At 35.9% G+C, this 16,998-nt stretch overlaps 2 protein-coding genes across 2 annotated transcripts; both read right to left on the bottom strand.

The window, feature by feature from the left end:
- Positions 1 to 611: 611 nt before the first annotated feature.
- LOC121762851 (pectin acetylesterase 8-like) lies at positions 612 to 4,059 on the bottom strand. Its single transcript, XM_042158867.1, has 14 exons — positions 3,783 to 4,059; positions 3,460 to 3,520; positions 3,072 to 3,225; positions 2,899 to 2,981; positions 2,625 to 2,754; positions 2,308 to 2,387; positions 2,131 to 2,220; positions 1,914 to 2,038; positions 1,771 to 1,834; positions 1,601 to 1,654; positions 1,432 to 1,509; positions 1,211 to 1,322; positions 952 to 1,091; positions 612 to 838 (listed from the first exon to the last, which is right to left on the bottom strand). Exons 3-14 carry the CDS (start codon positions 3,223 to 3,225, stop codon positions 743 to 745), a joined length of 1,206 nt encoding a protein of 401 aa, XP_042014801.1. The 5' UTR covers positions 3,460 to 3,520; positions 3,783 to 4,059; the 3' UTR covers positions 612 to 742.
- Positions 4,060 to 11,023: 6,964 nt separating this feature from the next.
- On the bottom strand, positions 11,024 to 16,020 carry LOC121762810 (phytochrome-associated serine/threonine-protein phosphatase 3-like). The gene is made up of 10 exons (XM_042158817.1): positions 15,810 to 16,020; positions 13,990 to 14,136; positions 13,853 to 13,920; positions 13,142 to 13,199; positions 12,196 to 12,306; positions 11,961 to 12,011; positions 11,671 to 11,814; positions 11,508 to 11,603; positions 11,360 to 11,431; positions 11,024 to 11,277 (listed from the first exon to the last, which is right to left on the bottom strand). Exons 1-10 carry the CDS (start codon positions 15,888 to 15,890, stop codon positions 11,194 to 11,196), a joined length of 912 nt encoding a protein of 303 aa, XP_042014751.1. The 5' UTR covers positions 15,891 to 16,020; the 3' UTR covers positions 11,024 to 11,193.
- Between the last annotated feature and the right edge of the window lie 978 nt (positions 16,021 to 16,998).

The following is a 16,998-nucleotide window of genomic DNA, read 5'->3' as shown; positions in this document are numbered from 1 at the left end:
ATTTAATTGAAGAAACTTCCAAATCAATGCATCTATGGATGTTATGACTAATGAGAACCAAGTGAGATTTATTCGCTACACGAATCTCCAATAAAACGCAAAATCTAAATTAATGCTTCTACGGCTGTTGTATGTTGTTTATAGCATTGCTTAAACTCATACAAAATTACTGAATAACCTTGATAAAAGTAAGTTGACAATTATATAGAAGATGTGATAATATGTATGTAGTGTACATATTACAGCTTTGTGTAGCCAGAGTAGCACTTGTCCCAAATGATTATACCCCTGCCAGAGCCTAGCTTATCGTCGCAAAGGTGCATACTCTCAAATTGTTTAACAAGGCCGTAAAAGAAGCAGTCATAGCTAAGTGTGATGATAAAGTAGCCGCAACATTTATCCGGAATGGCTACTGCATCAGATGCATTTTTGCACATTTCATGGTAAAATGCATCCAGACAATCCGGAGGCAAAAGCTTATAACATTCTGGATCTTGATAATCCGATCCTTCAGTGAGAACACTTAATAAATGAAAACCTAGGATCAAAATAATTGTCTTGGATTGAGGAGTCATATTATAAAATGCTATATGACTTGATTGCAGAAGATATGCTAAAATAATACTGATATTGATAAAATGAGTTGAATGACACCCATATTAACTTGATAGATAACATTTTTCTTAAACACAAATTTAAATATACTTACAATGAAAAAATAGATAAACTTAATGGATTTATACTATTTCGGGCAGTTAATTGGATGTAAATTTTGAGTGTCTATAAGGCAAACACTGCTTCTTTCGAAATACCAATCACCCAAGGCTTGTTGAATTGTCTGTATTCAAAAACAAAAAAATATCATAAACGTTAAGTAATTTAATTCGTGACATATAACAAATGTGAATTCACTGTTTGAGTGATAAATGCAAATAAAATCATAAAACTTGCCTTATTTTGCAAAGTCGGTATTCTTTGCCAATTGGATGGTTTGTAAATAAAATCATGGGTATAGCACGATGTGATGAATAATCCTCTTGATGGATTATCATCTAGTTTCTCCAATGTTTCCAGAAACGTGGTCTGAAAATCTGTGATTAAATTCAAAGGATTATGGAGGACAAGATCAATCGAAAAAAAAATGAACTATTAATAGTTTTAACTGAAAATAGAAATAGTAATAACAATAATTATTATGAATTTGGATTACCCATTATGATATGTTGTTGATTTTCTGTGCAACTTGAAAGCTTGCTAAATTCTGTAGTGCAATTATTCCAACCCACTTCGTTAGGCGAATTTGGTGCTACATATTTCCATATCTAAAAAATTACACAAATAAATATATAATTAGTATTTTGAATAACAATTAACCAAACAACCCTAATTGTAGAACAGAAGGAGTATTATATAAGTCTATATAGAACTTACTTGATATTGGTCAAAATCGGAGTTTAACAAAAACAGCGGCGTCCGGATATCATTGACCACATTTTCCGGGAAAAAGCACTAAGATTTTATAAGAAAACTATTAATTAGTCATGTGTCAAATATAATAATGACAGAATCAACTTTATATAAGTGTATATATCCATTTAACCAATTCTGGAGCAAGTCTTTGTGTGCATGACTCCGGTAGAAATTGGGCTAATTCCTGAAGAAAAGAAATGATGTTAAGTCGATCATGTTAATGTGAGATGAAACTATAACATGGAAAGTACTAATTTTTAGAATTATAGTAATTATTATAAAATAAACAAAAATCCTTACATGAAATAAAACTACTTTGCGAAAGTAGTCTGTGGCACTGTCCTGAGCTCCACGGAGATGTTCCCTATTGGTTCAAACACAAAAATATATAGTTAAGTGTACAATAACAAACTTTAATTATTAAATTTTCATTTGAATCTTACGCTCGAATAAAAAAGCCAGAATCTGAAATGCATTTTACACGACATGCATCGGGTAGTAAAGAATGGAAACGATCACAATTTAGGATCGTCGCCAACCCACCTGCCGAGTTTCCTATGAGTAAAGCCTGCCAACAAAATCACCAAAGCACTTGTTATGTCATGATTAAATGACAATTAATATTGTTTAATAATGTAATTAGGTTAGAACAAATCATACATTTTCAGCATTACTCATTCCTTGAGTACTCATGAGCTCTTCAATTGCAGAGGTGAAGATTCTCCGGCCTCTTAGATGGAGATTTGTTTCCTAACAATAATAAAAAATTGTAATTATATCTAGTTTTTGACTATTTAATCTTATGAAACAAAGAAAATTAAATTGTCATAAACATACCAGGTTGACGGCTTCAACATCTGCCATAAATGATGCACCGTCACAGTACCGGATCTCGACAATATTCCAGTTATAAAAATCTGAAACAAAAATCAACCAATTATTATGAAATTTATTGTTACAAGCAAATATTATAGGCAAACAGAGACAAAATTTTATAATAACTCAACCACATACAAACATAGAATTCATTCATGTAAACTCAACTATTTAATTCATGTATAGATGTGATTTCTTATTACCTGGATTTATTGTTTTGTTTGGACTTTGGAAATTACCAACTATTTAATTCATGTATAGATGTGATTTCTTATTACCTGGATTTATTGTTTTGTTTGGACTTTGGAAATTACCCAAAGGTAAATGTACATGAGGATTTTTGTTGGACCCAAAATCTGTGCTGCTTCTATTGAGGCATCCTTCATTTGTAGCACACCATGCTCCTCCCTAATATGAAAAATGTGAATATCTAATTAGTTAAACTAATCAAATAACACAACTAAAATATCATAGCATACATATATGTAGGAAAAAAACAGATTAAGATGAAATATTTAGGGCACATATACTAGTATAAGTTTGAGGGCTGACCGGTAGATAAATCATCCAACTATTGATTCCATCTCCAAATCCCTTGGAAAAATAGTAGCCTCCAGGGGTTCCATCCAAGCAGACTGTGCAATTATATTGTTTTATCATCAAATCATAACTAAAATACTTGGTATTAGTAGTAATAAATTCTTGGAAAGTAGTGCAACTTTTACCGGCCCCTTTTGTTATGGCATCTGCTATGAACGTGATATTTAGTTGGTGGGGAGCGTTTTGACCGTCGACTTGAGATACGATGAAGACGAGCACATCAAGTATAATTTTGAAGCATATGGAGACTGTGACTTGGTTGTGGCTAATGCTACCCATCTTTCACGAACCAAAAAACTTGGTTAAACTATCTGATAGCAGCATATCATATGGAGGAGTACTATTAAGTTAATAGTAGTAAAATTTAACCAGCCAATTTATTAGAAGGAAACAAACTGCAGTGATGAAAATATTGCAACGCAACGATGATAAAAAAAAAAAGCAATAGCAGCAACATGAAGACATATGAACAGGAAACAAGCAGCCTAGTACAAATTCAGATACTATATATACCAGAAAATTGAAATGAGAAGTATTGTATGAAGATGATGCAACAAAATCCCCAAATCGAAACCTAACAAAAGCAAGATGAGGCTCAATCCAACAAGTCACAACCTCAAATTAGGAGATAGAGAGGATTACAGAGAGTGATGGAGAGTGGTGTGAGCGAATGGGAAGAGGGGAAATTGAGGAGTGATGAAGAGAAGGGAGGGAAATGTGCGTGAGTGAATACTTATTTCTAAAAACTTTGATACTATTTTTTTTTACAAAAGAGAGGAATGTATGCTGTGATCATTATGCTGCGATGCGTAATTGAATGCAAAAGTGATATATACCAGAATATTGAAGTGAGGAGTGTACGCAGCAAAATCCCCAAATCGAAACCGAACGCAAGAGAGAGAATAGATGGTGGAACAATGTAGTTGAGAATGGAGTAAGAGAGGGAGGGAAATGGGCTCAAATATATAGCTTCCAAGTTGCCACAATGGTTGCCGCAGAGCTCAAGGAAGAAGAAGAACTTTTTCTGTTTTAATAAAAGTGCTACTCCGCTTCTACTATTAAAAACTTGTTTTATTATTATTATTATTATTATTATTATTATTATTATTATTATTATTATAGTTTATACAAACTTGTTTTTTCCTACTATTCATTGTAGGCAAAAAATACAATTAAAATTCAATGAAGTAATTTCAAAGTTGCTATTGGGAGAGAATACTGAATTATGAGGCATTGCCTAATAATTAGGCTTAGGCATAATAAGATATTGAAGAAAAGATATAGTACAGTAGGTATTTGGTTAGGCAGCATAGCCAAATCAGGATGGGATGCATTGCAAAATAAACAGGAAAGTAAGATATTCAATAATAGATATGTATGGTTAGGTAGCATAACCAATTCATTGAATTGAATTGCATTTCCTAGTATTGAATTTGTTGAATTTATTCAACAAATGCTGACAATGAACATGCTTCACCCCATACATATTTCCTAGTTTAGCTATAGTTCAATTTATTCAAAGATTGATGGCTGATGACACAGCCCATACCTTTTTCCTAGTTTTAGTTTAGCTGAATTTAATCATTCGAAGGGAGATGTTGAATGCTTATGGAGAAGAATTATTGAAAAGATAGCTAACTAACTCTCTTTTTGTCTATAATCATTAAAATGAATTAGGTTTGCATTTCCTAGTAAAGAAGATCAATCATATTTGAGGGATCAATTATTAATATTATGTACCCCATTTATGAATTAATCAATCATATTTTCGATTATTATGTACGAAGATCAATTATCATATGATTTTCAATTACTATGTACCTCTTGCAAATTGATCTTAGTACTCTCAATTATTATGTACGAAGATCAATCATACCAAAATGGTCATGAATAAAAATGGTAAAGAAAAAAATGGCACTGTAAGAGAAATTTGCGCTTGCTAGTTTATGTATTGAGAATTTGAGATGGTATTTCTTCTACAAACTATTGTGATTAAGGACACTAAACGCATGCCTGCGCATATAGCCTTTGAAATTGAAAAAAGCCACAAATGCATTGCACTTCAACCCGTGTCGTCGTCTCGTACAGAACTTCATAATGTCTGACGTCCTTCTCGTTTGCTTCGGCTTCCTGTCGCTGTTCGACAACAAAAGGCAGAATCGGGCCGTTTTTAGCTATTTAATTCATTCATGTAAACTCAACTATTTAATTCATATATAGATGTGATTTCTTATTACCTGGATTTATTGTTTTGTTTGGACTTTGGAAATTACCCAAAGGTAAATGTACAGGATGAGGATTTTTGTTGGACTCTAATTTTGTGCTTCTATAGAGGCACCCTTCCTATGTAGCACACCATGCTCCTTCCTAATATGAAAAATGTGAATCTCTAATTAGTTAAACTAATCAAATAACACAACTAAAATATCATAGCATACACATATATGTAGGGAAAAAAACAGATTAAGATGAAATATTTAGGGCACATATAATACTCTCTTATATACTAGTATTAGTTTGAGGGCTGACCGGTAGAAAAATCATCCAACTATTGATTCCATCTCCGAATCCCTTGGAAAAATAGTAGCCTCCAGGGGTTCCATCCAAGCAGACTGTGCAACTATATTGTTTTATCATCAAATCATAACTAAAATACTACTATTAGTAGTAATAAATAAATTATTGGAAAGTAGAAATTTAACCTGCCCCTTTTGTTATGGCGTCTGCTATGAACGTGATATTTAGTCCTTGGGCAGCGTTTTGACCGTCGACTTGAGATACGATGAAGACGAGCCATAAAGTATAATTTTGAACCATACGGAGACCGTGACTTGGTTGTGGCTACTGGCTAATGCTACCCATCTTTCATGAACAAAAAAACTTAGTTAAACTATCTGACAATATATGTATGTACTAGCATTAAAATTTGCAGAAATAACCAGCTAATTTATTAGAAGGAAACAAACTGTAGTGATGAAAATATTCATTAAAAATAATACTCTAGGGCCATGTTTAGTTGGCGGGAAAGTAAAGTTGGCAAGGAATATAATTCCAAGGAAAATGAATCTCTATAATATGATTCCTAATAATTTTACTTTCCTGTGTTTGGAGAATACCAAGATTTTAAATTTTGTATTTCATTTAAACACCTAAAGATAGACTTATTATTATTTTATTTATAAAAAAATAATAAATTTTTTTAATAAATTATTAACTACAAATGATGACAATTATATTATTATATATTTATTATTATGATGGATAGTTAAAATATGATTCATCCATCACAAAATATAATAATACAAATATAATTATAGTTTATTATAATCATAAATGATTATAATAATAATAATTATTATAATAATTATTATTACTATTATAATATTTAAGGATGTTATAATTAAATAAATTTTATAATTTTGAATTTCACTACGATTTTATTAATTATTAATTTATAAAATAATAATTAGTATTTATTACAATATAATTTATATTAATAAGTTATTAATTATTATTATGATAATAAAAATTATATATAAATATTATAATACAAAGTTATAATTATGATCATTTTAATTATAGTAATTTATTATTCTGAAATTAAGTATGATTTGTAATTTAAAATTATTTTTAAAACATTATAATAATAATAATAATAATAATAATAATAATAATAATAATAATAATAATAATAATAATAATAATTAAATATGTAAGAATCTTAAAACTGGGAAAAAGAATACCTAAAAAAGTTAGGATTCAGAATCCTGGAAAGTTGTACTAACTTTCCTTGTTCTTGAGATTCTAATTACTTTCCCAGTTTGATTAAAAATCGAAATAAATACAGGAATTTAAAATTTAAGGAATCAGATTACTTTCCCAGACAGAATCCTAGCAACCAAACGTAGCCTAGAAGTTGAATTTGAAGGAAATAACACAAATAATAAAATCTGCAACTTTGAATTGTGGAGAGAAAATGTAGATGGAGAATGATTAAGTGAGAGCTAAAAATCGGCAAAAAAATCCCAAATCCAAAAAGGCAGAGCTGAATCAACAACAAAAATTGTAAAATTCAGAGATAGAGTTGAAGCACAGCTCGTCACCTTACATGTTGAAGTAGATGCTCTCACTGGAAAAGTCGTGGGAATGAGAAAGCAGTTGCAGAAACTAATGATCTGCACCAGAAAAATGAAGCTTTAGGCCACCCGCAACGCGTCAAGCGGGTGGCCCGTATTCCGTCACTCAGGGACGGGACGGCGGCGTGACGCGTTGCCGCGCCCCGTCTCGTCCCCAGCCCGTCACTCGTCCCGTCCCGCCGTGACGAAACGCGAGACGGCTCGCCACGCGCCGAGGCGACGTGGCGCGCTCCGGCGCCATGCGTGACGCCCACTCGCCGTCCCGCGAGTGGGCATCGTCACGCTGACGCAATAATTCATTTTTTAAAAAAAATTAGAATTAAATAAAAAAATGTAAAACGGTAATATTACCATTTTATTACCGTTTTTCCTTTTTTTTGTTTTTTTTACTCTATAAATACACCTAATTCATCCTCATTTCACACACAAACACACATCTATTCTCCCAAAATCATCTTCATTTCCTCTCCAATTTTCATCTAACCTCTCCTCACAAAATGTCCGGCGACGGAAACTCCGGCGGTGGCGGCTCCGGCGGGTTCGACATCAACGCATTCGACGACTGGGGGCATGTACAATGTCCTCGGTGGTGGTTCCGATTCGTTGACGCCGGGCACACAGGGTTCGTCGACGCCGGGGGTACCAACCACCTCATTTTGATGTGGATGCATACGCTCGTCCCTCAGCCCCGAGGTATTCGCAGGGATTATCCTAGATTCGGGAGGATTATCCGGTTGAACCCACACCGGAAGGAGGCCGAGGCGGTGGAATCTCCAGGGCGACGGCCTAGGCGGACGAGGAGGAGGAGGAGGTGGAGGAGGAGGATCTAGGCCGCCATTCGTACAGCCCTAAGGAAACGATGGCTGTATACAACGCCTGGATCGGCTTCTAGTACGATCCCATCGTCGGGAATCAACAACCTCGGAAGCGCTTCTGGGATAAGGTCACCGAGGCCAACCACGAGATTAAGCCGAAGGGGGACCGCCGCCGCACATATAAGATGCTCCGCGCTCACTTTGACAGAGTCGACAAAGAGGTCAAAAGATTTTGCGCCATCTACACGAACGAAGCGGCTCACTACCAAAGCGGAGCCACGGGAGCCGACATTCTGAGGTCGGCTTTGCGCGTCTACTTCGACGACACCGGCAAACAATTCAAATATGTTGATGTTTGGCAGGTCGTCAAAGACGAGGAAAGGTGGGCCGGCGGTGTCCGCTCCAGCTCGGGCTCGACCTCGAAGCGCACGAAGCACACGGCGAGTGGCCAATACTCATCTGGTGAGGCCTGTGAGGGCAGCGGCCCACAAGAGGGTGCCTCGCATGAGGTTGAGGGCACGGCCGACGATACCCGGGGGTCCTCCCGCGGCCGCCGTCGGCCGCAAGGGAGAAATGCGGCGAAGACGGCTAGATCTAGGAAGGGCCGATGCAAATCAAGCCAGGCGGGCTCGGGCTCGGGGGCAACCTCGAACTCCCTAATGTCCATATACATGACCGCCACAATGGCGGACACTTCCCGCATGACGTCTCCTCAATACCAAGCTCATCTTGCCGGAATTGCGTTTATGGCAGGACAACTTGGTATTCCGCTTCCAGCTCGCTTCAGTGCACCGCCACCACCTTCGGAGTATTTTTTATAATTAATTTTAAATTGTATTTTAAATTATGTCTTTTTTTTTTATTTTGCCACGAATTTAATTATGTTTTTTTTAGGATTTTAAGTTGTATTTTTATTTTATATAATGAAGTGTAGTTTTTAGTAATTAAATTTGTTGGAAATAAAAATAAAAAATGAAAATGGATGAATAGTAATTTAAGGGACGGATAAGAGATAGAAGGTTGTAGGTTCTGTCCCTTAGTTAAGAGATGGTGTAAAAAAGTACAGTGAGGCCCATGAATAGTAATTTAAGGGACGGTTAAGTGTCAGCGTTGCAGATGGCCTTAGAAGGATTGCAAATAAGAAGTTCAAATCATTAAAGACAGACATGAAAGAAGAATCGGAGATGAGAGGAGAGGACGGTAGCTACGGCCGAGATGAAGGGAGGAGACGGCGGTGGTTTGAATGAAAACAAGTAGGGGTGTGCATTCGGGTTTCGGTTCGGTTTTTTACCAAAACGAACCAAAACCGAAAAACCGAATTTAGTTCAAAATCCGAACCGAACCGAACCTGAAAAATCGAAAAACCGAAAATCAAACTTAAAAAACCGAAAAAACCCAAAAAAAAAACCGAAAAACCTGAAAAAATAAATATAATATAAATATATATTTATATATGTGTATTTTATTTTATATATACTAATAGAATATTTATATATAATATAAAATTAATAATACATATAATATATATTACATAGTCGAATATATTAAAAGAATATATATATTATATATAATATAATATATTAAATTAATAGAATATATATATAATTCGGTTTTTCGGTTTTTTTCTTCGCCCGAACCGAACCGAAAAACCGAAATTTTTTTATTTTTAAAACCGAACCGAACCGAATTTCAAAATTTCGGTTTGGTTCGGTTCGGATATTCGGTTTCCGGTTTTTTTGCTCACCTCTAAAAACAAGTGAAGGAGTATTAGGGCAAATGGTGGAGAGTAGAGTGAGTTATAGAGATTCTGAAAAGGAGGGAAATTGGCAACGTCTATTTTTGTGAAGTTTGGTTAGGCAGCCTAACCAAATCATTGAATTCATTTTGGGGAATTTATTCAAGACCATTGCACATGCTTCACCCATACCTATTTCCCAGTTTAGCTTTACTTTAATTATTCAAATCATTTAATGTCATTCCTAGTATAGAATTTGTTGAATTGATTCAACAGAATGCTGACAATGAACATGTTTCACCCCATACCTATTTCCTAGTTTAGCTTTTTTGTGGACAGAGTATTAGTGATTGAAAAGAGATTTAAGTAGATATTGATGTTGGATCATCAATTACTATTATGTAAAATTGAGATACTAACAATGAAATACTCCGTATATATTCAAGTAAGATTAGGAAACAACACACCACAAAAACATACACTCCTATATACTACACATCAGCTCTTGCATATATATATATAATTCTTGTCCATTTCTTGACTAACTTCAGTCAGCAAAGAGTCCATTTCTTGGAATAGACTTTCATGCCACTGCGAAGGACTAATGGCACTGTCTAACAGAAATTTGCGCTTGTAACTTTACACCAACGGCACAGTATGTATTGCGATAGTATTTCTTCTACAAACTATTGTGATTAAGGACACTCAACGCACAAATAGCCTTTGAAATTGAAAAAGCCACAAATGTCATCTCGTACACAACTTCATAATGTTGAAGCAACAAATGTCAGAATCAAGCCACTTTTAACTACTTGCTTTATGTTGAAGCAAGAATACATGCATGCCCTCAACTTCAATCCTGACATTTTTCAAATATTTCCTTTGACAGCTGCAGCTCAAAATTCAGAGGCTAGATTTCTGGATTCAACATCTCCCATTGCTTCTTTCAAATATTTTCTTTCCTTCAAGGATGTGTGCTTGTTGTCAGCTTCATACGACAAAACTAGTTATATGCTGCAAGTGAATCCCCTTCTTTGAGGATTAGATGCTTTGAATTGTTATTTCAATGGTTATTATACCTAATAAATTTGTTTTTAATAAGTAGAAAGGGAGAACGTCAGTAGTGTATCAATAGTTCTGATGATATTTGGATGAATTCATTTTTTGATGGATTAAAGCTCCATACTAATTTTGGGCGAATGTCATCAATTTTGATTTATAAATTCTGGCCAACAAATTTAATCTTAAACTAATTCTATCGCATGCAATCTTGATTCCTAAAACAAGTTCATTTTGAGCAACTGAATAGATAGAATTGAGTTCATTTCACCCACTGTAATAACAAGGAATATACCCACACAGTGCATGTTTTCTGTTTCAAGATAAAAAACTAAAATAACAAGTGCTATATTAAGGAAAATAATTGTAAGATATGAATGAGATCTATAACAAAAATCAAGAAACATAAGCTCTCTGGGAAATGGAATACATCTAAAAAAGTGTATATATCTTCATCCTAACTACATTTTCATCACTAAAAGAATAAAAACCAAATCCCAAGTTAGAGAAAATAAGGTACTCCACTTCTTGGTCCTCTCATCTGGTTGTTCTCCTCTGTTTCTGTGAAGAACTTCACCTCTCTCTCCTAATCCATACAATGATGCAAATCAAAACTCCATCTTTGGAAAAACCCTTCAAAATAACACACACATAATCGACACTCGTACCATATTCTCGTTGAAGCTAAGTATCGATGCCACATTTCCACAGCGGTAGCAATAATTTGGCGCAGACCACACCTGCATCATCCAAGACAGCCATCAATCGAAATATTATAAACCATGTAGCGATCTATCTAGAGAATAAACAACTCACTGTGACAAGTCCTTTATCTTGAAACATATACTTTAGACCTTCTTGAACAAGCTGGTGGGCACGGCAAACTAGGTCGAGTTTGTTGATATGATTGAACTGCAAAACAAAATCCAAGCATTTTAGCTTAACCTAATTACCTTAATCCCTAGACATGTGGACTCACCTCAGTGGTGACCCTTGATCCAAAAAGCCAGCCGGCTCCTCGGGGACTCACTGCCCATGTCTCAATATCTTCAGGATCGCTCCACATTAGGTCACAGAAGGGCCCTTCATGTGGGATCTCACAGTTACGATCTATAACTCGAATCTGCTTACCAGAGGAAATGGAGAAGCGCATAATAAGACTTGATATACAATAAGCACATGAACACTCATCACCTATTACTATTACATCACCTAGGACAGTGGACACGCCATCCAACTAAAACCACTGTGTAATGAAAATTACCTAACCTGGTCAATAGTTCTAATATCTGGAGATAGGCCACCATGTACACAAAGTACCTGGGATTCAAAAAAAAGGCGGTGAATCAGTGGCATAATGATATTAGAAAGTAATAAAAGTAGGGTCTACCAACAAAGATGAGATGAATTATTTAACTAATATTAGAAAAAAATTAATTTAACAATTTACAGAATTAGATTTTTTATTCCACTTAATTCCTATTTCTGATCAAAGAAAGCGTACCGTGCCATCAATAATTGCTGACAAAGTAAGATAGTCAAAAACATCCGTGCAATAACGCCAAGCATTAGTGTTCCCATACTTCCTTTGACATTCATCGTAAAATCCATATACCTGTGGAGGACATGAACATGGACATTCATCAGTAATCAAGAACTACCAAACTAGCAGTGACAACAAATTCTGCATTTACCTACTTACCTTCTAATGAGAACTAGTACACCTCGTATTGACATAATATATGTTGACAATCTTGTCATATATGTGCCTAAAGCCTTAATTATGTGAATGAAACATAATAAATTAGTGTCCGGAAATACTTAAATTAAATAAATAATAAATTACATACTAAACAAAACTATTTAGTGTCCTAGTAGTAATTATTAGTATTGTTTAATTGAATTGAAGTGGCTGCAATGGTAAATGCATGAAGAGAGACAGTGAGTGAAAACAAAATATATTAACAAATTCAGCATAAATTCAAGAGGTCAGAGCCTATGGTCCCATGATATGAGGAAACAAACATATTAGCTTCGCCTCCGAGTCTTACTACTGTGTGCAATGTGTGTATAATCTTATATTCCAATTTCCAACTTTATAGTTTGTGAGTGGTACATATTTGTTCCCTCCTTTTATATATTCTTCAAAAATTTGTGATAGAATGCCAGAAGGCCTAATTACCCATTGTCCCGTTTCAGATGATCACTGTAAGAAAGAGGGCATATAAAAGGAGAACATGATATGAGATCCATCAACTACATAATTGTAAGAGCTGAAAATGGAAGTCAATGTCATTGTCATTAAAGCCCATCTGAGAAATCCCTTCTAGCTGACTAATTTGCCTGAAGAAATCTATCGAAGTGTATGTACGAGTGCAGTTCATAAAAGAACTGCTGTTTTTCAGAGATTATTATGGCCATACAAATATTATTTTCTTTAATGAAAATACCTGCGTTAGCTGCCTGCTCTCATGATTTCCACGTAGGAGAGTAATGTTAGCAGGGTATCTGAAAGCATATGCAAGTGATATCAATAAATAACCACAAGAAACAGTCTAGTACTACAGATATCAAGTGCTCATTTATCTACCAACTGAAAATCTTCCTGCCTCTAGAAAGGGTCGAAAAACCAGTAATATGTTTTAACAAGCATTTTCAAACATCAAACACCAAACAGGGGTAGAGAGTTTTTAGAATAGATGTTTCATGAGGAGAATGAACTGTCATATATGGAATTATATCATTCTGTATAGAAGATTCTGAACTACAGGTTAACTGGTGGACATGCTTTCTGGATGAACTTAGAACAACCAGAGCTGCAGTTTAAGTTTCTAATTCTGGGAAACATGTATTTGTAATAAAGAGAGAACTTTTAAATAGTCAACCATTTGTAATCCATTACTAAGTTCTGAGGATAATAGCAATTAAATAAAAGATCAAAGCTCAGCTGCAGAAACCATATTGCTGATGGCATAACCTCCTGGTTAAGTCCTATAAAAGTTGACTGAACCAAATATTAAATGGCTACTCATCCTTTACACACCATATTGACTATTTAGTGGAGGAAACTAGTATGAAGATGATCATGAACTGACCCAATGATAAATAATTACACATACCAATTCTAATAGATAAATATCCCTGCACTGAATTATACACACCTTGCTTTGAGAAGCAAAAGGATGGTGAAAACTTCAAGACTATTGTAACCTCGATCAACAAAGTCACCCTGTCAGCCAAAAGTACAATTAGGACAAACATAAAACAAGAAGTAGGAAAATAACCTCAAACTTCTTACCATAAATATGTAATTTGTTTCTGGTACATGACCTCCAGTCTGGAAAAGCTTCATTAGATCGTGAAACTGTCCATGGATATCACCACAAACTGTGACCGGACTGTTGACAGGCTGGACATTCGACTCCTCAATTAAAATCTCCTTGACCTGAATAAGGCAGGACAGGACCAAATGAAGAAATATACTATAAATGAGAAACAGGTGTACATGCGGAGAGAGAGAGTGCTTGAGCAAGTAACAATTGTGGGGTAACTAAAGCAATGTATTCAAAGAACTACAAGGGCAACCCAAGCATCTACACAGAAGCTCACAAGACAACTAATTTAAAATGAAAGACAAGAATCTAAGCTAAAGAATGAATCAAATCCCAGTGGGTTTGCCTTCAGCAACTAGTACAAGCATGATGCCCCAGTTTAATCATTCACTGCCATAATGGAGCAATGCGTATGTCACATATTATACAGTAAATTAGCAGTCCGCCATCATAAGATCTTATAGTGGCTCAAAATGCCTAAATAATACCCTCCTGACAGAAAAGAATGACCACAAATTTCATTGATTTTAACTACATGTTAAGTATGATGTATAGAACTCTAGAGAGTAAGAACTGCAAGGCCAGCCATTCATATGTAATAAGAGATGAAGAAGTGGTTTTGGATCACTTCTAAAGAAAAAACCACTTTCACAACAGATGTTAAAATGGATATTGAAAAAGAAAAACACAATCATCAAACCCTGATTTGTCTACTGTATTGTTCACTATCCATAAAACCTGACGGGAATTTATTTATAAGCGTCACCGGCACAACTGTAGTGTAGTATGGGCTTATGGCATGTGGCCCATGTCCATGTCTAAGTTTTTAATGACTCCCATTAAGACATTAACATAAAACCAAAAAGAGAAGGTTGAAAATAAGAAACTTTAAGGTTCATCAGCTCTGGATCAGAGTCATCCGACATGACTCCAAATAATGATAAAGTGCTGAAAATAAATAAAGGAGAATAAGATTAAATAATGTAAAAATTCTCGTTTTGAGTGATTTTAGAAAAAAGGTTCCCAAACGACAATGCTATTGGCGTGTTTCATTTAAAATTTGAACACGCCAATCTAATGGTGTGTAAGCCTCCGTCTCCTCTTTAAACAAGCCAATATAACTGATGTGTTTCTCTTTAAACACGCCATTGACATTCACTCATTTCCCTTTCATAGTTCATAGCATACAAACAGAAAAGGATCCCAGAATGGGAACAAGTTTTCACCAATCACTTAGAAGCAGAGTTCTTAACTAGTAGTAGCTTGCAGAATTTTTACCAATCAGAGTTCTTAAATAATAGTAGAAGCAGAGTTTTCACCAATCATTTTTCTATAATCAACCAAAACAACTTTTTTTTTCTTAAATAGTGGAGTAGTAGCTTGCAGAAGCAGAGTTCTCACCAATCATTTAGAAGTCAAATATCAAAACTCCAAACTGAAAACTTACAATTGCTCAACTCATCTACCAAATAGCGATTTTCCAGAATAGACATAGTGAGTGATTCAAAAGCCTCTTCTCGAGTAAAATTGGAGCAACAAAGATACACAGCAGTGAGCTACAAAATAACAAAATCCAACAAAAATTCTACCCAATACTCTGTCAAGTTAGTTATCCCTAAAACCCAATAACCAAACGATCAAGGCAAAACCCTAGCTACCAGAAAATTCCAAGATTTAAGACTCAACATCAATGAAACCATTGTTCCAGTGCTTTCCATCCTTTGGAATAGGGATTCTCGAATTCGTCAGACATTAAAGAAGACAATAATAAAGAAGAAGAAGTTACGTATTCGCAGAGAAGCTGAAGCTCGTCTTCCGACAAGTGCTGGCCCTCTTTCACCTTAGCTATCCACTGCTCCAAATCCATCCCCTTTTCTAGATAGAAATCGACTGAATCTTGATTCCGGAAGGATTTTACAGTGAATCAAGAGCAACGACAAAATATACGTGTATGTAGATGGAGGGAAGGGAGAGGCGATGGAGGCCGGGGGAGGGAGATTGATGGGGTACGAACTAAACAAGCCCAACAGCAGTGACGGCCCATCAGCCCAAAGCCCAAGGAGGAGTATGAGTTCGGCATTACCAAAGAGTTCGGAGGAGTTCGGCATTACCAAAGAGTTCGGCCTCAGCCTACAGCTCGGTAAAAGCCAACCAATCAAGCTCTGCTCTCAGGTCGGCATCAAGCTCTACTCTCAGATCGGCAACCAAAGCAGTTCGGTCTCGGTTTTCGACCGAACAAGGAGTTAGTGGACCCATACAGGATGTCCAACACACCCACTACCACGTGATGTCAGTTCAGGCCACGATCGTAGGCCATGACCTACGCTTCACCCACGATCTTAGGCCATAACCTACACGACATCCACGACTTAGGGTGGTGATGCAAGCCATGATCTGAATTCATTATATAAATAGAACTTAGATCTGATAGAAGGGGTTAGAATCTCTCTAGAGAAACAATCATATAGCAAGTCTGTGTTGTAAGCTGTAATTCGCAGATCAAGCAATACAAACCTGCCCCCATTTCTCCCCGTGGACGTAGATTTACCTCAGTAAATCGAACCACGTAAAATTCTCTGTGTCGTAATTTATTTTTACGAGCATTTATCATCATCAAAAATTCGCGGAATCATCACTGGCGCCGTCTGTGGGAAACAGAGAACAAAATTTGTGATAAAGCGAATTTTTGATCCATTTTTTCCACCCAAAAAATGCATACCAGATCGCAGAGTACCCGCATTCCTGCCCGGGAGAACCAGGAGGAAGCCAATCCATCCCATAGGTCTGGAAAACGGCCTAGGGATAAATCTACCACCCGTTCTCATGGCGGAGGAACAAGCCGCTCCAAAAGCCGTCACACCGAGTCTTCCCAGCAGCCCGATTTGAACGAGGCTGTCAAGCTGTTTTTGGCTGAAAAGCAGGAGGAATTCTTAACCTTCCTGCAAAAAAGCCAAAAGCAGCCGGAGGCGAAAACG

The sequence above is a fragment of the Salvia splendens genome, chromosome 13 (genome assembly GCF_004379255.2).
Source record: "Salvia splendens isolate huo1 chromosome 13, SspV2, whole genome shotgun sequence".
NCBI lineage: Eukaryota > Viridiplantae > Streptophyta > Magnoliopsida > Lamiales > Lamiaceae > Salvia > Salvia splendens.
Note: the sequence above shows the minus strand (reverse complement) of the source record. Positions and strands in the feature narration are given on the sequence as shown.

What these genes read in the sequence shown, in the direction of transcription:
- LOC121762851 (XM_042158867.1), bottom strand. Translation starts at nt 3,225, where the DNA reads ATGGGTAGCATTAGCCACAACCAAGTCACAGTCTCCATATGCTTCAAA. An exon ending in TCTGGCTTTTTTATTCGAGC is followed by an intron (nt 1,835 to 1,913) that starts GTAAGATTCAAA and finishes TTGAACCAATAG; the next exon opens with GGAACATCTCCGTGGAGCTC. An exon ending in CCGATTTTGACCAATATCAA is followed by an intron (nt 1,323 to 1,431) that starts GTAAGTTCTATA and finishes GTAATTTTTTAG; the next exon opens with ATATGGAAATATGTAGCACC.
- LOC121762810 (XM_042158817.1), bottom strand. Translation starts at nt 15,890, where the DNA reads ATGGATTTGGAGCAGTGGATAGCTAAGGTGAAAGAGGGCCAGCACTTG. An exon ending in CTTTTGCTTCTCAAAGCAAG is followed by an intron (nt 13,200 to 13,852) that starts GTGTGTATAATT and finishes ATATGCTTTCAG; the next exon opens with ATACCCTGCTAACATTACTC. An exon ending in AGAGCAGGCAGCTAACGCAG is followed by an intron (nt 12,307 to 13,141) that starts GTATTTTCATTA and finishes TGTCCTCCACAG; the next exon opens with GTATATGGATTTTACGATGA.